The following is a 22,925-nucleotide window of genomic DNA, read 5'->3' on the forward strand; positions in this document are numbered from 1 at the left end:
TAAGGGGTTAAATACAAGGTAATTACAGAGGCAAAAAGTATATTTCCATAACAGTGTTGGTTATGTAAAACTGGGGAATGGTAAATGAAGGGATTATCTATCTTTTGGATCGGGCGAATTGCAGACCGCAGCCTCAGAGGCAGCGGACCAGTTATGGAGCAGCTGTCTTTAGACCGCTACTTCATAACTGCTGTTTCCGGTGAGCCTGAAGACTCGCGCGAAAACAGGGGCATCAAGTTCCATTCGGAGCTTGATAATTCGTCTCCTTGGTGTTTACTTTTCCTTTAAAGTGACTCAGATTTATGTTGCGTATCCTTTACTTGTAATGGGTAGTGGAGGGAGTGCTATTATCGCTTATAATACCAAAGGTGAATTAAGTATTGAGCTGGAGCACAACACAAAATATTGATGGAAATGTAGCACTTTTGGAGACCTGAATTTTAGGGGCCGATTTATCAAGCTCCGTATGGAGCTTGATGCCCCTGTTTCCACGCAAGCCTTCAGGCTTGCCGTAAACAGCAGTTAAGAAGCAGCGGTCTAAAGACCGCTGCTCCATAACTTGTCTGCCTGCTCTGAGGCCGCGGACAGAAATCAACCTGATCAAATATGATCGGGTTGATTGACACCCCCTGCTTGTGGCCAATTGGCCGCAAAACTGGAGAGTACGGCATTTCACCAGCAGTTCACAAGAATGTGTATGCTGTCAGCATTTATTAATGTGCAGCAGACATGATACGCTACATCGTATCATGTCTGCTCGCACTGTGATAAATCTACATCTTACACTTAACCCCTTCATTAATGTTGGTACAAATACATACCTAACTTACAAGAATAAAGTGGACCACTAGTTTCAAAATTAAAGATCCAATAGGTCTTTTATTTTAAGCTATGTTCCCTGTCCTGCCCATATGTCTATATTCAATTATCTGATGTATTAAATGACTTATGGAGTGAGCTACTTCCATAAAATGACCTGTTACCAGGGACTTATCATTTTTATTTCTGATGTTAAATCTGCGTTCCATTCGCATATCCTACATGTGATATCCCCAATATATGACAGGTCACATGTGCATTTTAATAATAGTATATCACATACTCCTTGTTACATGTATAGTATCCCTTAATAAGATATTTCTTACCCATATGAATATGTACAAAATAGGGACCACATATTAATCTATTACAATAAAGGCAACCCAAACAAGGAAAGAACTCACATTTTTTTTTTGGGGGGGGGTGAAGGGGGCAAAAGTGTCTGTTTTATAACTGTATCTGTACCTATATCAGTTCTAATTAAAGAATCCTTTTAATTATATGAATTCCTATAAGCAGCTAACAGTTTAATTTAAAGTTCTGTTACTCAAGGATTACATGAATGTGAAATACCCTCATGTTTACAAACTATTTTTTTAAATAATCACTGCCATTATTATACTGTCCTATTTTTCTTATTCTTAGTAGAATAGGATTCCAAAAAAAATGTTTTGTCAACACTTATTGCTTTTTAGTTATTAACAACTATTTAGAAAATCACCTTGATTCAAATAACTTTGCCATTTCATTTAATCTTATTTTGGCCACTTCTTCATCCAAAACAATTTGTTTCACACCCAAGAATCGACTTTTAGGTCATTCATTTTTTATGGACACAAGGTGTGTACTGTCAAAGTGTAAAAGATTATTATGAGCCGTACTATTTCTATAAAGATCTACCTGTACACTAGTGCTGGATAATCATTTGTTTGCATTTAATATTAACGGGACATTAAACACCTCTGCTTTTTTGTAAAAATTGTGCTTTGTCCCACGCTCCCTTGAGAGGCAAAAAGCTAAATCTACAACCTACAGCCTAAACCAGATATTTGATGCCACATTTCCAGGTGACACAATTTGCTTTTTGCCTCCCAAGAGAATGCAGGACAAGCAATTTTTTTTGTGTGAGAAATGAGCTTGCCCCTCTCTCCTTAGAGGGCCTGAGAAAGAAAATTCTGTAGCTTAGTTTTTTCCCTGAAAATGCTACAATCTGATTTGCAGAATGTTGAAGAAAACCTAAGTTACAGAATATTCTTTTTTGGCCACTCTAGCGATAAGCACAACTGTAAGAGGTATTTATTGCCTCTATAATGTGACACAGTATGTGGGAAGACACAGATATGATACATAGGAGCTAAATAAGCCGGTGACCTGCTATTTAATTACATTTCATGCAATCAGTAAGTAAAATCCACTATTTCTTCCCTGGGGAAATTAATGGGAATATATTTGAAATCACTTTACTTTACTGTTACATTCTCGCCCAGAAAAAATAAATTAATTAAATTCATTGTTGAATGAAATGGGCCATTTGTAACAGTTTAATTTTTTCCTATTTATTTGCAGAATAAAAATGAACAAGAATAGAAATGTGTTGTGTTGTTACACGGCTCATTAATTTTCGGTTGGCAGACAGTAAAACAAAACTATGAAGTACCCACCTAATTAAATCTCTGACGATTAACAGCTCCCCAAAGCTACAACAAACACAATATAAAGGGGATGTGTGCCAGACCAGATGGATCCAGCTAATCACATTTTAGCCATGAAATCATGTATATTAATTCATTTTCATTTTCAAATGTATTTTTCACTTAGAGTGTTGAGCAGAGTGCTTCAATACATCTGTGTTTGCTTTTTGCAAACAATTCACAAAACGTAGAACTTCAAGATGTCCACTGAGAACAAAAAAAAATACAAAAAGAATAGTAAGTGTCTTCTCAAAATGAATCATGATAGAAGATAGATAGAAAGATGATAGATAGATAGATAGATAGATGATAGATAGATAGACAGACAGATAGATAGATTGATAGATAATAGATAGATAGATAGATAGATAGATAATAGACAGACAGATAGATAATAGACCTAAAGACAGATAGATATACAGGTACAGTATAAATAGTTAGATCATTTATAAAATGATAGATAGACAGATAGTTTACAACATACAGGGATTGGGGGTGGCAGAGTTATGTAATAGCAGGTAATATCGTAGTATAGCTATGCTTATATAGTAAATACATAAATTTAAAGAGCCATTAGAATTATTACCTGTCGTGGAGACTAATTAAACAGAACATATCTAGCTAAACTAATTGTAAAGAGAAATACAATTAAGTATAGAAGGATTAGCTCCACGAAGTGAAATATCTCTTAACTCAGCAAAAATTAGTTTGAATAAGTAGAAATATATTATTCCGTAGTAATTTCATTTCATTCACACATTATAATCTTTATTAAGAAAATTTCTCAGTCATAACTAGGAATAGTCAGTCATACAATAGCTAGGGCTAAATAAATTAAAAACACTTGAACCAGGTTAATCTTAAATATATATGTGTCCCAATAATCTTCTAGAATAATACCTATCAGCCAGCAGTTAAAAATAAACTTAAATAAACTAAGCCCTTACAATCCGAGGGCTAAATTACGTTTATAATTGTATTAGTGCTATAACTGTCAGGCTGAAATAGAGGTAAGAATATATCAACAAACTATTATTTTAACCATAGTAAGCAGTTTAAAAATGGACAACGAGGAGAGACAAAGCTACTCCTGTCAGACCCCGGATGTGCGTCTCACAAAGAACGCTTCCTCAGATTTGCACCACTTTCTGTAGAACTCTGTATGTAAATAATATTTCATAGCTCAAATCATTATTATCGGAGTATCTAAATGTGTGTATTTTAAATGTTTATCAAATAAATTATTATTTTTTTTCATTCAGAAGGGAAGGGGCACTACTTAAACATATTCTGTCATTGATGTGAAAAGGCAGCATGAGAATTAGCAGAAAATAACTATCAGGCAATGATTATTACCAGGAAGTATCTTTTAGCCAATCAGCATTATAGCAAGTGTCAATCGTCCAATCAGCATTATTAGATAATACATAACTTATAGTGCTGTATTACTTTCATTTTAAATATAAACTTGTTTTACTTCACTTTTTAACATTAAAAGAAACATGATTAAAATTATACTCTTCTATATGTTTTGCTTTATGCTGTACAAGCTTTAGATTATCACTATCCTCCATAGATATAGCCCTGTTGCAAACTCATGTAAAAAACATAACCTCATATCGACATTAATCTTCGAGAAATTCTACTTCTCTTTACATTTTGTATTTTGTGACATATCACATTGCTGTTACTTGCTTTTGTTGCAAATGTTCCCCTTGACAGTCGTTCTGCTATTTGAATGGTCCTACAGGAAGAATGATAACATTGTGACACCAGTGGCGTCACTAGGGGGGGGCGGGGGGGGCGGGCCGCACCCGGGTGACACCCTCCAGGGGGTGACACCAAAAAAAAAAAAAAAAATTTTTTTTTTTTTTTTTTTTTTTTTTTAATTTTATTGAAATTCAAAGAAATACAATGTTGAGATGCATAGATTTTTTTTTTATTAGAGGGGCTGGCATTTGTGAACATTGGTGGGACTGGGGAAGATGTAGACACACAATTTTTTTGCCCCTTGAGCCAGTGCTGCAATTTCAACAAATAGTTTTGTCTGTACTTTGCTTTTCCCCTGCCCAATTTCCCTATGAATGTTGTGGGCATGCCCTGGGGCTTGCAAAGTTGCACTGCTAGCCTAAACCTGCCTGCCTATCTGTGCTCACTGCTCAGTGACATGTGAAGCAGTGGAGTCACTCACTGCTGTGCTGTCTCTCTAAACGGGAACTGGCAAATCATGAGGGGATGCCTGGCACCTGACTGCATGACTGTTTGACACTGTCTTTAAAGTGAAGGAGCCACGTATGATGCCCACCAGACCATTACGGTTACGGTACACTAAGTGCACACTGAACAGGTAGGAGGGCGGGCGGGGGTCTGGGGGTGGGCAGAGTGCAGAGGTGATTGGCCATAAGAAGCGGTAGGCTGTGCACTGACAGGCTTGGAACAGAGTCAGAGAGCAGAATTTTCATAGTTTGCGCCTAAAACTTTTCTTTAGTGCTCTGTTTATCTTTCATTTGATGCTCTGCTGAGCCAGGGAGCCGCTCTAGGCATGCGCTTTATAATTAATGCAGTGCAGTTTACATATTTTGTAAGTGTGTGTCTGAGTTTTTGTGTGTGTGTGTCTCAGTGTTTTTGTGTGTGTGTTTTTGTGTGTGTGTCTGAGTGTGTTTCCGAGTGTTTGTGTGTGCATCTGAGTATGTTTTAAGTGTGTCTGAGTGTTTGTATGTGTGTTTGCCTGTGTTTTTGTGTGTGTCTGCTTTCTGGGGGGGGGGGGGGTGACACCATAACTTACCGCACCGGGTGACACCAACCCTAGTGACGCCACTGTGTGACACTGACACTGAAAGACATTATATAAAGCAAAAGATAATGTTTGTTTTGCAGAAGCAAATTAAAAAAGGGTCCTGGTTAGGGCTACGGGGGCTGTTAATGGTCCGGGGAGTCAGGTGATAACTGAATATATTTAAATAAATCTGTTACCTATATTATATAGATACCAGGTGCTTATTGCAGCAGGGCTCAATAGCTCCTTACTGGGCAAGTGAATACGACCAGCTGTTTTAAAAACAAACAAAAAGTGTGTTGAAAATAGATTGGGAAACAACCACAAAAACGAAGATCCTATTAATATTTGCTAAACTTTTTTTTATTAATAGTGGCTCTATCTCTGCATATATGTTGAGATATAATCCAAGTTCATGTTATAAGGTACTTTATCTTTTTTCTCTCGTGTATTTAAAAGATGCTTTTAACGGAAATTTCTGTGGAATTATTTCATACTTGTTGGGGCTTGTCCCTGGAACCTTAGCTGTGTAATTGTCCATAACAGTCAATGGGGGGTAGTTATCAACGCGTCTACTTTACCTGCCTTCGCCGGTTCAATATGCCCGCCTAAGCTCGCCTACCATCGCCGCCGCGGACCTGCAAAATTTATCAATAAAGCTGTCAAAAAGTTGCGCACCAAGTACGGGGTGATGAGCAGCGGACTGTGAGAGTTATCACTCATCCGATCTCGCTGATCTTCGGCTTTTTCCCAGCTTTATTGCTAGCCTGTCACTAAGCACCCACACTAACTACACTGTTCTACCCCCTATACCGGCACCCCCGGAGCCCCCCCGCAACTAAATAAAGTTATTAACCCCTAAACCGCCACTCCTAGACCCCGCCGCAACTCTTATAAATGTATTAACCCCTAAACCGCCGCTCCCGGACCCCGCCACCACCTACATTATACCTATTGACCCCTATCCTGCTCCCCTATACCATCGCCACCTATAATAAAGTTAGTAACCCCTATCCTGATGATCCCGGACCTCGCCACAACTAATTAAATAGTTTAACCCCTAAACCGCCGCTCCCGGACCCCGCCGCAACCTATATTAAACTTATTAACCCCTAATCTGCCCCCTCTACACCGTCGCCACCTATAATAAATGTATTAACCCCTATCCTGCCCCCCCACACCGCCGCCACTGTAATAAAATTATTAACCCCTAAACCTAAGTCTAACACTAACCCTAAAACCCCCCTAAGTTAAATATTAATTAAATAAATCTAAATAATATTTCTCTTATTAAATAAATTAATCCTATTTAAAACTAAATACTTACCTTTAAAATAAACCCCAATATAGCTACAATATAAATAATAATTATATTGTAGCTATCTTAGGATTTATTTTTATTTTACAGGCATCTTTCAATTTATTTTAACTAGGTACAATAGCTATTAAATAGTTATTAACTATTTCATAGCTACCTAGCTAAAATAAAGATAAATTTACCTGTAAAATAAAAACTAACCTAAGTTACAATTACACCTAACACTACACTATACTTTAATAAATTATTTCTATTTAAAACTAAATACTTACCTGTAAAATAAACCCTAAGATAGCTACAATATAATTAATAATTACATTGTAGCTATTTTAGGATTTATATTTATTTTACAGGTAACTTTGTATTTATTTTAGCTAGTTAGAATAGTTATTAAAAAGTTATTAACTATTTAATAACTACCTAGCTAAAAGAAATACAAAATTACCTGTAAAATAAATCCTAACCTAAGTTACAATTAAACCTAACACTACACTATCATTAAATTAAATAAATTACCTACAAATAACTACAATTAAATACAATTAAATAAAATAACTAAAGTACAAAAAATAAAAAAAGCTAAGTTACGAAAAATTAAAAAATAAGTTACAAACATTTAAAAAATATTACAACAATTTTAAGCTACTTACACCTAATCTAAGCCCCCTAATAAAATAACAAAGCCCCCCAAAATAAAAAAATTCCCTACCCTATTCTAAATTAAAAAGTTCAAAGCTCTTTTACCTTACCAGCCCTTAAAAGGCCTTTTGCGGGGCATGCCCCAAAGAATTCAGCTCTTTTGCCTGTAAAAGAAAAATACAACCCCCCCAACATTAAAACCCACCACCCACATACCCCTAATCTAACCCAAGCCCCCTTAAAAAAACCTAACACTACCCCCCTGAAGATCATCCTACCTTGAGTCGTCTTCAGCCAGCCGACCATCGATGGAACCGAAGAGGAGATCCGGAGCGGCAGAAGTCATCATCCAAGGGGCGCTGAAGAAATCTTCCATCCGATGAAGTCATCATCCAGGCGGTGCTGAAGAAGTCTTCCATCCAGGCGATGTTATCTTCCAAGAGGCGTCTTAAATCTTCATCCATCCGGAGCGGAGTGGAGCCATCTTCAGACGAGCCTACGCGGAGCCATCCTCTTCTTCCCGACGACTACCGACGAATGGATATTCCTTTAAGGGACGTCATCCAAGATGGTGTCCCTTCAATTCCGATTGGCTGATAGGATTCTATCAGCCAATCGGAATTAAGGTAGGAAAAATCTGATTGGCTGATTGAATCAGCCAATCAGATTGAAGTTCAATCTGATTGGCTGAGCCAATCAGCCAATCAGATTGAGCTTGCATACTATTGGCTGATCGGAACAGCCAATAGAATGCGAGCTCAATCTGATTGGCTGATTGGATCAGCCAATCGGAGTGAACTTCAATCTGATTGGCTGATTCAATCAGCCAATCAGATTTTTCCTACCTTAATTCCGATTGGCTGATAGAATCCTATCAGCCAATCGGAATTGAAGGGACGCCATCTTGGATGACGTCCCTTAAAGGAATATCCATTTGTCAGTAGTCGTCGGGAAGAAGAGGATGGCTCCGCGTCGGCTCGTCTGAAGATGGCTCTGCTCCGGATGGATGAAGATAGAAGACGCCGCTTGGAAGATGACATTGCCCGGATGGAAGACTTCTTCAGCGCCGCCTGGATGATGAATTCATCGGATGGAAGATTTCTTCAGCGCCCCTTGGATGATGACTTCTGCCGCTCCGGATCTCCTCTTCGGTTCCATCGATGGTCGGCTGGCTGAAGACGACTCAAGATAGGATGATCTTCAGGGGGTAGTGTTAGTTTTTTTTAAGGGGGGTTTGGGTTAGATTAGGAGTATGTGGGTGGTGGGTTTTAATGTTGGGGGGTTGTATTTTTCTTTTACAGGCAAAAGAGCTGAATTCTTTGGGGCATGCCCCGCAAAAGGCCCTTTTAAGGGCTGGTAAGGTAAAAGAGCTTTGAACTTTTGAATTTAGAATAGGGTAGGAATTTTTTTATTTTGGGGGCTTTGTTATTTTATTAGGGGGCTTAGATTAGGTGTAAGTAGCTTAAAATTGTTGTAATATTTTTTAAATGTTTGTAACTTATTTTTTTTATTTTTTGTAACTTAGCTTTTTTTATTTTTTGTACTTTAGTTAGTTTATTTAATTGTATTTAATTGTAGTTATTTGTAGGTAATTTATTTAATTAATTTAATGATAGTGTAGTATTAGGTTTAATTGTAAGGATTTATTTTGCAGGTAATTTTGTATTTATTTTAGCTAGGTAGTTATTAAATAGTTAATAACTATTTAATAACTATTCTAACTAGCTAAAATAAATACAAAGTTACCTGTAAAATAAATATAAATCCTAAAATAGCTACAATGTAATTATTAATTATATTGTAGCTATCTTAGGGTTTATTTTACAGGTAAGTATTTAGTTTTAAATAGAAATAATTTATTAAAGTATAGTGTAGTGTTAGGTGTATTTGTAACTTAGGTTAGTTTTTATTTTACAGGTAAATTTCTCTTTATTTTAGCTAGGTAGCTATTAAATAGTTAATAACTATTTAATAGCTATTGTACCTAGTTAAAATAAATTGAAAGATGCCTGTAAAATAAAAATAAATCCTAAGATAGCTAGAATATAATTATTATTTATATTGTAGCTATATTCGGGTTTATTTTAAAGGTAAGTATTTAGTTTTAAATAGGATTAATTTATTTAATAAGAGAAATATTATTTAGATTTATTTAATTAATATTTAAGTTAGGGGGGTGTTAGGGTAAGACTTAGGTTTAGGGGTTAATAATTTTATTACAGTGGCGGCGGTTTAGTGGGGGGCAGGATAGGGGTTAATAAATTTATTATAGGTGGCGACGGTATGGGGGGGCAGGATAGGAGTTAATAGGTATCATGTAGGTGGCTGCGGGGTCTGGGAGCGGCGGTTTAGGGGTTAATACATATATTATAGTTGCGGCGGGGACCGGGAGCGGCGGTTTAGGGGTTAATCAGTTTATTATAGTGGCGGTGGGCTCCGGGAGCGGTGGTTTAGGGGGTAATAACTTTATTTAGCTGCGGCGGTGTAGGGGGGGCAGATTAGGGGTGTTTAGACTCGGGGTACATGTTAGGGTGTTAGGTGTAGACAGCTCCCATAGAAATCAATGGGATGTCTGGCAGCAGCGAACATGAACTTTCGCTATGGTCAGACTCCCATTGATTCCTATGGGATCCGCCGCCTCCAGGGCGGCGGTTTGAAAACCAGGTACGCTGGGCCGGAAAAGTGCCGAGCGTACCTGCTAGTTTTTTGATCACTAGCAAAAGTAGTCAGATTGTGCCGCCCTTTTGTGCGGAACATCTGGAGTGATGTAAGAATCGATCTGTGTCAGACTGAGTCCGGCGGATCGAAGCTTACATCACAAAATTCTACTTTTGCCAATATCTAGGGCTTGATAACTAAGGCGAATCAGCCTCGCCACAAATACGCTGCGGAATTCCAGCGTATTTGAGGTTGACGGCTTGATAACTACCCCCCATTGAGTATTAATAATTGCAGTGCCAGTTAAAGGGACATGAAACCCAACATTTTCCGTCTGTGGTCCAGATAGAGCATAGATTTTAAAACACCTTCCCATCAACCTCACTTCATTCTCTTGGTATCGTTTGTTGAAGGATCAGCATTGCACTATTGGGAGCCAGCTGAACACAACCGTAAGTCAATGACAAGAGGCATATATGTGCAGCCACCAATCAGCAGCTACCTCTCAGCTCTTCAGCATACCTAGGTATGATTCTCAATGAAGGATACAAAGAGAACTAAGCAGATTAGATAATAGAAGTAAATTGGAAAGTTGTTTAAAATTGTATTCTCTATCTGAATCAAGAAGGAAAAATTGTGGGTTCTGTATGTACCACCTGTTATATATATATATATTATATTGATGATAGATAGATAGATAGATAGATAGATATGCTCAAACTACTATGAAATAATATGAAAGTATTATTTAGTTTCATAAAATCAAATGTGAAACATGCTTTTTTGAACAAAACATTTTGTAAAATAGTCATTAACATTTAGCCTTTGATTACATTTTAAAGAGTTTGTATTTTTTTTTTCTTTTTAAACAGTGATAGAATCTTCATTCCTAATGTACTGTTCATACTTGTGATGTGTGTGAGAATCTTTCCTCTCCCCTGGCACATTAACTGCTGCTTACTTTTTATCACTGCACTATCCACTTCACTTGTCACCTGCCGCTCTACATACCATGATTGTCCTTTGTTCCTCATAGGAAGCTCTCCTGGACTGAAAATGATGCTGGAGGGTTCATTTAACTGCAGACGTGGAGGGGCAATCAAATTGAGACAAGTGTGCAATTTCATGCAAGACTGCGAGGGAGAGGAAGATGAAGGGGATCTGTGCAGTGAGTATTTTGTTCTGTGAGATATTAACAATTTAACAATGGCCTTTTAACCCCTTAACCACAAGAGAGGACTAAAACACATTTATTGGACAATTCCTTGTAGCCTTCTCTGGAAGACAAAATGTTAAATGCTTGCCTGCAGAGTAAAGCTGAATATTGCTTTTGGATATGAGATAAGTACTCTTCCTGGTTTTGCATTTCAGAAATACTTCATGCTATATGGTAGTTGTCTCTGTGGACAGACATTGAATAAAAGCTGTCAGAGATAGAGAGGTGTACATAAACTTAAAAAGGCTTAAAAGAGAGAGACAGATATTTGTAGATTCCCTTTGTTTATGTCTTATCAGCAGTGTGCAGTCCTACACTGTAAAGCTTAGCTCATTTTAGTTTTAGAATATTGCAATCATTGAAATTTCTGAATGATATGAAATTGCTATGGTGTGTTACCCTAATAATTACAATTGTGATGAGAATAAAGGACGTAGACTAGGCAGCTGGCAATGTTTCCTGTGAATGTTAAATGAGCTGTGCAGTAAACAATAAATACAGTGTGTAGACAGTCATATAAAAATGATATAGTATAAACTCATGTCTTGTTCATTCTGCAATGTAACTTACTGGAAACAACAATTATGATAGTTCTAAACGCATAAAAAGGAATTCTTGAAGCCAGACAACAGAAGTCAAGGTGGCATATGATGAATTAGACAATATTAGCTTCATCATGGTCTGTAACAAAAATAATATACAAAGCTTTCCCAGAATCCTTCAGTAGTTTAAAATCCCCCCCCCCCCCCCGTAAAAATAGACTTAATGCCTCTTTACATCAGTTGTCGAAGCCAGGGTCTAGTGGTCCAGCAGAGATGGATTACCAGCTATATTTTTTAGGGATTAATTTGGTTAGAGTTATTATGGTTTATTACTGAACCAAACATGAAAAATGTATCTAAATCATTGTGAACAGGAGGCATTTAATAAGTGTCAACTATTTCCTTTTTTATATTGGTGTGCCAAACTGTTTCACTAAAACAGATAAATCAATTTTAAATGTCCATAATTATATATTTCTTCCATATTTTATGTTATAATGTAGGGTGACACAGACCCTTGTTTTGTCTGGGTGGTCTGTGGCCAAAGCTAAGGGAAATTCTGCAAATAAGGACATGTAGCTGTCTCAGAGGAACAATGAGAACACTCAGAATTAGGGACTGTCCCTATCAAATAGGGACAGTTGGGAGATCTGCTTTAAACAATAATCTACTACATGGCTGCAGTGTAAATCTACTACATGGCTGCAGTGTAAATCTACTACATGGCTGCAGTGTAAATCTACTACATGGCTGCAGAGTAAATCTACTACATGGCTGCAGAGTAAATCTACTACATGGCTGCAGAGTAAATCTACTACATGGCTGCAGTGTAAATCTACTACATGGCTGCAGAGTAAATCTACTACATGGCTGCAGAGTAAATCTACTACATGGCTGTAGTGTAAAACTACTACATGGCTGCAGTGTAAATCTACTACATGGCTGCAGTGTAAATCTACTACATGGCTTCAGTGTAAATCTACTACATGGCTGTTATAAAGTGTAAATATGTTTGCTGTATTTTATATTTATATAAAGCATTATTTGTAAATGGCTGAAATGAGAAAGCAAAACAGATTGACAATTATTCTAAGAAGATAAGAAGGAAGAAATTAACAAACTTTAATCATGTCGACTCAGAAATTTGTTGAGCCTGGATTAATTTGAGTTGGTGAATTTGATCTCCCAAATCCTAGGTTTAGGGTGTTTCTAAACAGATACCATCCATAGAAATCCTTTCACTTTTTCTTTTCTCTTAGTTGATCTATTCTCATTCATTTAGCGCTTGGTTTATAAATGTGTTTTGTACATTTTGTCCTTTACACAGGAGTTGGAGTCAGATTTATTGTGTAATGTTGTTTTATATAACAGCATTATAGTGATGATGAAGGAACACAGTCTGCTCAATTTGCCTCATAGTGGAATCATTAAAATTGCGCAATCTGACTCACACATTTGTCTAATGGGTGTCATTTCTGTGCTTCGTATTGTAAAGAAAACAGTCTGGAGGGATCATGCTGTAGGCGTTTGTATCATTACATAATGAGCTTTATTACTTTGCTGTTTACAGACAAAACATAAATAAGACAGATGGGTCCCTATGTGAAGTGGGCAGCGATAACCACTCTGCGCCGCCTGCTTTTGTCTTTCAGAGAATTGCACTTTGTTGCCACAGATCAGATTAACCACTTAGTAGCTAGAGAAGGCATATTGCATAACTATACATTTCAGCTGTCTTTGGTAGCCAAAGGGTCTAAACTAAATGGATATTAAAGAGTTCTGTTTATTTTCATTTAGGAACTAAGAATAAGGGCACAATTTGGAGAAAAGCTTGCTGGTTGATAAAGGAAGTCATATGCCATTGTATTCCTTATAATTAAGGAACAGAATCAACAAATATATTTTTTTTATATATAATCTGGTCATTAATTTGTCAAAAACAAATACCATACTGGTGAAACAAATAATTACAGGTTAAGGGCTACATTTATCAAGCTGCGAATGCGCGAGGGAACCTGCAGAAAATAGTTAGGAAACAGCTGTCATCAGACCACTGCTTCCAAGCTTTTGTGCCAGTATTAAAATCACCCCGGACACATTCGACCATGGTGATTGATAGCCATTGGATTAGCCTGAGAAGGGGGAAGCATTGCATAAGTGATCCCAGGCGAACACGTTCGCGTGGGATGAACATTGTCCATATGGGCTTTATTAAATAGGGCCCTATGTTGTTGTTTTTTTTTGTTTTTTTTAAATTCCTTTTATTGGAAAGATATAGCTTAAATTCCTTCACAAAGTTACAGTTGATCACAGCAATTAAAGGAGTAAGCATAAATAAAGGGATATCTCCAAAGGAGAAAGTGAGTTGGAATGTGTTGCAGTCATCGGATTTGAAACGAGTGGATATTTTTTACAAATACATTCAATTCACAAAGTAAAACATCAAATAATATGTTAATAATGTGTTTTCAATATACTACAGGGTGAATTGAATTTTTAAATGACTCTTTTGTTTGTTTTGTTGCATTTCCCATACTGTTCCAACTTTATCGGAATTGGGGTTGTATACATATATATGTACATATGTGTGTGGGTGCACATACATTTTTACACATACATGCATGTATATATATATATATATATATATATATATATATATATATATATATTATTTTACATCAAGGCTAGCACCCTACAGTAAATAATATATTCAATTAGAATTAATGCAATATATAATAAATATATATGCTGAATGCACAGGACAAGGGTTCCCTCCAGTAACTAGATCCCAATCAAATATTAAGCCAAAAAGATACAGTGCCCAACACTCTATGTAAAGAAACATATCAAGAGTGATTATAACATAGTGGGGAAAAAATATTTATTCATAAATACAAGTGAATAAAGATGCAAATGTTAAAACCAATTAGACTGGGAGTCCCCAGTTATATTAAAAACAAGACGTCAGTCCACATATTAGGAGCTTTTCATAAGTGGTTATGCATGCATGAAAGCAGTAAGCATATTGGCAGCAAAGCAAGGTAAATGTTGACTCCTGTATATGCCAAAACTTGGTAATTCCCAGTGTCTTGTAATGTAAGATATTGATATAAGTGCATATATGTCACTCTTTTATTCCAAGCTTGATGAATCTCAAAGGCTCTGATAATGCAAGACAAAGCAAGCAATGTAATCCAAGCAGCCTATAGCAAGTGGTCAAAAAGAGCAGTCAAACAAATAAGCCACGTATTGTGAAAATATGTAACATGATCTGATGGAATGCAATGATGAACCGACACTTTAGGATAAGCTCCACCAGATTCAAACTTCAATGTAGCGTAGACATCAATTATAAGCAGTGTCAGCTCATGGAGCGTTCTCACCCATGATTTGTGATTGGTAATGCGCATAAGCTGGGAAGACCCTCCTTCTTTCAGGTACTATTGGCCACTTCCAAAGTTCAGTCTCCGGGTGAGCTAATAGACACTTGAATCCACCAAGTTGGCGTCTGACGTCATACCAAAATATGCTCATTTCGGGCTCCACCCTTTAACTGGGCCTGATTCGTGTGAGATGCTACTCTATTATTTAATGATAGTCCCCTCAATTCTAGTGCCATCTACTGATCGGTAGAGGAATATACATGTCACTTTATTAGAATAGTCCAAGAATGTATTGCCGCATACAGTCACATGCGTTAACCTTATGTCCATTGTTTATATTGTATGCACAATACTATGTGACATCTTTGGGTGCATTGGTACATATGTTTTCAAATCCCTTAAAAAATTATAGTTACATATACTTCATTATGATAATTGTTCATGTAAAATAAATGCAATACAACATCTTTTAATAAATGGGTGAATATAATTCCGAGTACATTTAGAAAAGTAGAAACATAGAAGATATAAATGAGCTAACCCTACAGGATAGATCATATCCTCACATGAGGGATCATAATGTCTAATTTTTCCACAAACTGAAATTTCAGTTGACTTTTATTATGTCCAAGTAAAGTAAAGTGATAGGCCACTGGGGCATGGGGATCCAGTTACCTATAACTGTTTAAGGTTGCTAATTCCTATGTTTTATACATGTATTAGTATCTCCTACATAAGCTAGGCCACATGGGCACTTGATCACATAAAAAACATATTGGGAGTCACATGTGTAGTGTCCCTTTATTGGAAAACATTTACCTGATCTTGGATGTGTAACTGTTATTGTCTCCCTATCCAGTTCCTCCCCTCTTGTACATGAGCCAGCATCTGCTTTCACTAATTTGTCATGTAAAGTCTGATTTCTCTTATATGAAAAAAGGGAGAAGTTCTTGAAGGTGTTAGCCAGTATCCTATCCCCAGAATGTATTGACCAATGTATTTTCAAGATTCTCTTGAGGGGTCCAACATGGTAACCATATTATATGACAAAATTAATTGTCTCCAAAGTGTTCTTTTCTTTTTTTTAGTCCTTAAAAGTTCTGGCCATGATATTTGATCTACTCTATGTTTGTGCTCTTCAAGCAGCATCGGGGGATATCCTCTAGTTTCAAATCTCTTAAAGAAATCAATTAAATTGTTGGTTTAATTTAGTCTCATCAATTCTTTTTGCCCTAAGTAATTAACCAAAAAGAAAACTTTTCAGAGCTTGAGGGGCATGAAAGCTAGAAAATTCCAATAGGTTATTCCTATCAGTTGGTTTTCTGAAAACATCAATTAACAAACTATTTTCATGGACTGTTATCATTGTGTCCAAAAATCAATGTGAATTGGGATAATAATTAATTGTAAATTGGAGATTTATATCAAATGTATTTAATTTCATAAAAAAATATCAATTAAGGACTGTTGGTTCCCTGTCCATATCATAAACACATCATCGACATATTGCTTCCAAAATCTACAGTAGATCTTAAAAACTGAATAAGTATAAAGAATTTTGTGTTTAAAATTGTGTACATACAAAGTCACATAATTGGGGGCCATGTTGGCCCCTATAGCCATGTCTTTAACCTGTAAATAAAAAGAAACCTAAAAAAATATAAAAAACACTGTTTCTAATAGATCCAAAGTAAACATACACTCTCTAGGGGAATAGAGTCTCCCATAGTCCAGATAGTCCCGGATACATTGTAATCCTACTTTATGAGGAATAGAGGTATATAAATTCTTAGGGGTCAATTTATTATTGTGCGGACGGACATGATATGATGTAGCGTATCATGTCCGCTGCACATCGACAAATGCCAACAGCATATGCTGTCGGCATTAATCATTACACCAACAGTTCTTGTGAACTGCTGGTGCAATACTGCCCCCCTGCAGATTCGTGGCCTACCGGCTGCTAGTAGGGAGTGTCAATCAACCCAATCGTATTTGATCGGGTTGATTTCTGTCCGCTGCCTTAGAGCAGGTGGACAGGTTATGGAGCAGTGGTCTTCATAACTTCTGTCTCCGGCAAGCATGAGGCATCAAGCTCCATACAGAGCTTGATAAATTGACCCCTTGATGTACAAAGTAACTAAAAAGGAATTGTCTGGGATTTGCAGGCTCTCAATATTTCTTAGGAAATCCAATGTATCTTCCAAATAAGAGGGGACATTATCCAAAAGGGGGCATAATAATTTATCAAGAAAAATAGATACAGGCTGAAATATGGAATTCCTGCTTGGGTTCCTGCTGGTGGGTTTTCTAAATAATTATGTATTTTTTGGTAAACAATAAAATACAGGTAGTACTGAATCTCTTTGTGTTAGAAAATCTGCTTGTCTTTAGTAATAATACAATCCTCCAATGCCCCTCATTATGGTCTTTAGATGAATTTGGAACTTCTCTTTTGGATTAAGAGTATTTTTTTTCTCAGTTTCAACAGTATCTAATTGACCATATACCTCAGCTAAGTATTTTGATTTATCAATAATTACCAGAGTAAGCATAATTTTGGTGCTTCTTGTGATTGATTAAGGAATGCCATAATGAAAAAGGAAAAAAGATGCTAAATCCCAACTGGAGCACATATTACACACAATTTTACATCAAGGATAGCACCCTACAGTAAATAATATGCTCAATAAGAATTAATACAATATATAATAAATGTATATGCTGAATGCACAGGACAAGGGTTCCCTCCAGTAACTAGAGCCCAATCAAATATTAAACCAAAAAGATACAGTGTCCCTGCACTCTATGTAAAGAAACATCAAGAATGCATATCACAAATAGAGTGAGTATAATGTAGTGAAAAAAATATTCAGAAATAAAAGTGAATAAAGATGCATATGTTAAAACCAATTAGAATGTGAGTCCCCAATCATATTAAAAACAAGACACTCCACATATTTTTTTAAAAAAATTGTATTTATTTCTTCAACAACATGGGATAATGTCAAAAAGAATGCACATAGAGAGAATAATAACAGAAAAAGATAAAATACATTACATGCTCATTACATGCCAAATCCTACAACTGAAACACCACACAGGGTGTTTAAAACAAGGAATTTACCAGGTACTAGAGAGAATAGAATTTATCCAATTAAATAGAGATAGTACCTTAAATATACTCTATATTTCTAAATCACATTGTTGAAGTTTTTCTAATAGGACACATAAACAAAAGAGGCAAACAGACAAACAAACACATATTTTGAACAGTAATAGGGGATTCAAAAGTTCTAATATATTGTAATTGAATACAAGTTGAATAATGAAGCTACACATTTTAGAAAATAATCCTGTATCTCTTTCTCAACTGCACTATTTATTTCAAATTGCTCTAAAATTGCTTTGTTCTGCACATTTTTCAAAAAAAGAGTAAACTTTGGGCTGTTTTTATCTTTCCATGAGGAAAAGATTATATTTTGTGCATTCATTATAGCAAAGTTGATAAATACAGACTCCTCCCTTTCACAGGCTTCATCTCTGAGAAAAAGTATCTCTTCCTTGCTAAAAACAATTATTCACTTCAATATCTTGGATAGCCAATATATAATTTTGCCCCAAAAAACTCTTACTTTCGGGCAATCCCAAAGACAGTTAATTAAATCAGCTAGCGGAGAGCTACATCTAGAACACTTATACTCAGAGTTATTTCTCCATTTCCCTAAATGAAATGGTGTTATATAAGTCCTATTAATCAATTTTATATGTGACTCTCGCCACGATAACTGAGGTGTTGCCCGCCATGCACTAAGTATACTTTTACTTACTATGTTGACATTCAATGTTGGGAACTCAACATTCCACTTATGCACAATATCCTCCAGATTTTTGTTCCCCTTCCATTTTTAGTACAAGGTTATACCAACCTGAGATAGAAGCTCTGCCTTGCTTAAATAGGTCAATACCAGCATAAATTCCTTCCCAATTTTTAAAGAAAGATCCTAAATTAATTGAATTTAAAAGATGCCTTACTTGAAAGAAGCCAAACATATCACAATTTGGTAAATTAAACATATTTTTAAGATCAGTAAAGGATCAAACCGCTAGAGTTGCGTTATCAATAAATTGTGAGAAAAATTCCAGGCCCTTAGATTTCCATATCCAAAATATTATAGAGTCAAATCCGGGGGAATAGAGGGTTCCCTTTAATAGGTAAGAATTTAGAGCTATGAATATCTACATTTAGACTTTTACAGAATCTTTGCCAAGCAATTATAGGATTTCTAAAAGTGATAAGATATTTCAGGTCAGGTGGCCATGCTTTAACATCTATATGTAATAATGCCTTGAAAACAAAGGGTTTAAAATAGGGTAGTTCAATCTCTTTAATACATAGCCGTGGCAGCTCCAATAACCATTCTGGAACAATTTTCATGTGACAAGTTAAATTATATTTCTGAAATGCAGACAGGCCCAAGCCTGCATATTCCTTGAGCTGTGAAAGTCTATATAATGAGAGCCTGGGCTTACCTGTACCCCAGAAAAAATTTCTAAGCATTTCGTTCAAGATCTTGATATCCTGATTTTTTAAAAATAAGGCTAAATTCTGCATGATATATAATAGTTTTGGTAAAGTTATCATCTTTATCAGATTGATTTTCACGGCTAGAGACAATGGTAACGTTGACCATTTCTTAATATCTGCCCTTATTTTATGGAATAAATTACAAAAATTGATCTTATACCACTCCTCTGGATTCTTGCTTACATTGATTCCGATATATTTTAATTGTTTAACAATTCTGAAAGGTAATTCGATCCTCAATTCCTTTTTTTTATATATCCACAAAAATTCGGATTTTAACGCGTTAACAGCGTACCCTGAAAAAGAGCCGAAATTTTTTAAAATATTCAAAAGTTTAGGGACATTTTCATTGATGTCACTTAGGAATACTAATAAATCATCAGCATAGAAGACTATTCGCGAAATGTCTTTACCTACAGGGATCCCTTTTATCTCTTCACATAATAACACAGCCAAGAGTTCTATACTCAAATTAAAGAGTAAGGGGGAAAGTGGACACCCTTGACGAGTTCCCCTAAATAACTGAAATGGAGCAGTGCATGCCCCATTAATAATAAGAGCAGACAGAGGATTATTATGTAATGCACGAATGTAACCCAAAAAAGGGCCTTTACACCCAAAACGGGTAAGTGACTCATAAAGATGCTCCCAGTTAATAGAATAGAAAGCTTTTCCTGCGTCTAATGCAAGTATGGCTTTATCCTCTTTAATACATGTCCCTTTTATCCTTTCCAAGTTATAATGATCAAGTACAAGTAATAATCTACGTAAATTTGTGAATGATGAGCGCCCCTTTATGAATCCCGTCTGATCATTGTGAATCAAATTTGAGATAAATTTCTGTAATCTAGATGTGATTATACTAGCAAACATCTTATAGTCCGCGTTGAGTAATGATATGGGGCGATATGAATCCAGACTTTACGGATTTTTATCTTTTTTTAAAATTAAGGTAACAAGTGAGCTTGCAAAATTTTTGGACATGGAACTATTTTGAGTGAAATATATATTGAATAATTTTTGTAATGGTGGCACCAGATCTGAAGTTAAAATTTTATAATACTCAATGGGAAGACCATCAGGCCGGCTGCTTTATTACATTTACCTGTCTGAATTGCCTTGACAATCTCTTCTTGCGAAATAGGTTTATTTAATTCAAACAGATGCTCATGTGATAGTTGAGATAAGAAACATCTATTCCAGAAGGAATTCTTATTCTGTATATTTATTTCCTTAGCAAGGGACAGTTTTTGATAATATGCAAAAAATTATTTGCTTATATCTTCAGACTGAGTTAAGCTCCTATTACCTATTTGAATTTTTTAAATAGTATTCGATCCACGAGCTTGCTTGTTAAATTGGCAAGATATTTCCCTATTTTACCCCCGTATTTATATAATCTGTCGTTCGTTCTTAAACTATCTACTGTAGCATTTAGCTGCAAAAAAATGTCCCTTTCTTCCCTAGCTTGCATGTATTTTGCCCAATTTGTTAGAGTGGATTCACCTATATAATGGTTAAATGCTCTACTTAGCTGATTAGATAGTTGGAGATCTCTGGTGGATTTCTTTTTATGCATTTTAATGAGAAAAGCTTTTATTTCCTCCCTGAGAACAGCTTTTGATGCCTCCCAATATATTTAAAAAATTTTAACTGAGTTTTCATTCTGTGCCAGAAACTTACGCCAGGTATCCGTTAACCAATTTTTGAATTTGACATTTAAATATAAGTATTTTGGGAAAATAAATACATTAGGATTTTTATTAGATAAGCCAAATTGTATAGAAAGTGAAAATGGTGCATGATCCGATAGACACGATTATAAGAAATATCTGATCTAGCCTGGCCTGTAAGCTTGATAAAATGACTGCTGCAGCATTGAGTTAATGGGTTTATAGCCCACAACTACTCAGGCATGCACTCTGAGATGTACAAGTCCACCCCCAAATCCCTATTGGCCACCCAGACTCTATTTGAGATTCCTGTTCTAGATAAGATGAACAAATGGTGCATACTTGTTTTCCTAAAAACATTATAAACGTGCATGTATTCTTATTCTGCACATTCACAGTATCCCTTGTTTTCTGCTTTTTAAACATATAACTAACGATCCTAGAAAAAAAATATTTTATACTATTTTGTCTCTGCATTTATTCATAGGAAATTTACCAATTGGATTTTATTGCCTGTTTGAAGATGGTAATTGTGGATGGACTTTAGATGCGCTAACTCCTGCATGGCAGATAGGGACTCTAAAAAATATAAAAGGTAGGTGCAACACTGTGTAAATATTGAAACTACTTACATCACTGTCAAATAATGTAAAACCCTTGGTTTCTATGTTAGTTCTGCAAAGCAAAAGATAAATATAAATTACAATGAGAATTTGTGCATCTGTGAACGGACAGAAGAGAATGTTCTCATTTTTTGCTGGTGGCTAAGGGAAGAAGTAATTTGTTTCAGAGAGGACCTGATACAACGGTCTGTATTCTATTATCTGTGAAAAGATGGTGACTTTATTTTCTTATTCATAACCGTCAATACAATGTAATATATGTGTGTTACTTTTCACATAAGTATAACTTATTTTATGCATTTTTTTATGAGTAATGTTAATACTTAGTGACAAAAGAATATTAGTTTAATGGATTGAGAAACCCTGGCTTGTTACAAAACAAACAAATTGAAAATACAAACATTTATCTTCAGTTTATATTTAGCCTAATCCATTAAAATCTCTGGGTGCTGTGGATGAGTGCATGTTTTTTACCTTCATTTAAAACAATGAAGTGAGAAAAATGATCTGTACCTATCTATCTATCTATCTACCTATCATCTTTCTTTCTATCTATCTATCTTTCTATCTATCTATCTATCTATCTATCTATCTTTCATCTATCTATCATCACCTCTCTATCTGTTTATCTACCTATCTCTATCTATCTATCTATCTATCTATCTATCTATCTATCTATCTATCTATCTGTCTATCTATTATCTATCTTTCTATCTATATATTATCTATCTTTCTATCTATCATCTATCTATCTATCTATCTAAACATATATTTGTTTTCTATTTTTGAGGACATTTCATGTGCATAGAATATTTCATTATTGAAATGATAGTTTAAAATGCAATATACATCATAATTTATTTTGCTGCCTTTTGCTGTAAAATACATTGGACAATTGTGTTTGTTACACTTTCTCACAGGGGGATTGAATTAATATTGGTATCTACATTTCTGTGAACTTGTGTTTTTACTTCATCTTCCTAACCTTGTCTTTCATAG

The 22,925-nt window shown here is 35.6% G+C and overlaps 1 protein-coding gene across 1 annotated transcript in view; it reads left to right on the top strand.

The window, feature by feature from the left end:
* The window catches only part of ALK (ALK receptor tyrosine kinase), a 633,273-nt gene that overhangs the window by 242,331 nt on the left and 368,017 nt on the right, over positions 1-22,925 (top strand). The window contains exons 2-3 of the mRNA XM_053712803.1: positions 10,938-11,069; positions 21,791-21,898. Of these exons, the coding sequence (XP_053568778.1) occupies positions 10,938-11,069; positions 21,791-21,898 (240 nt within the window). The remainder of the gene's footprint in view (positions 1-10,937; positions 11,070-21,790; positions 21,899-22,925) is intronic.

Source organism: Bombina bombina, chromosome 4, assembly GCF_027579735.1.
Source record: "Bombina bombina isolate aBomBom1 chromosome 4, aBomBom1.pri, whole genome shotgun sequence".
Lineage (NCBI taxonomy): Eukaryota > Metazoa > Chordata > Amphibia > Anura > Bombinatoridae > Bombina > Bombina bombina.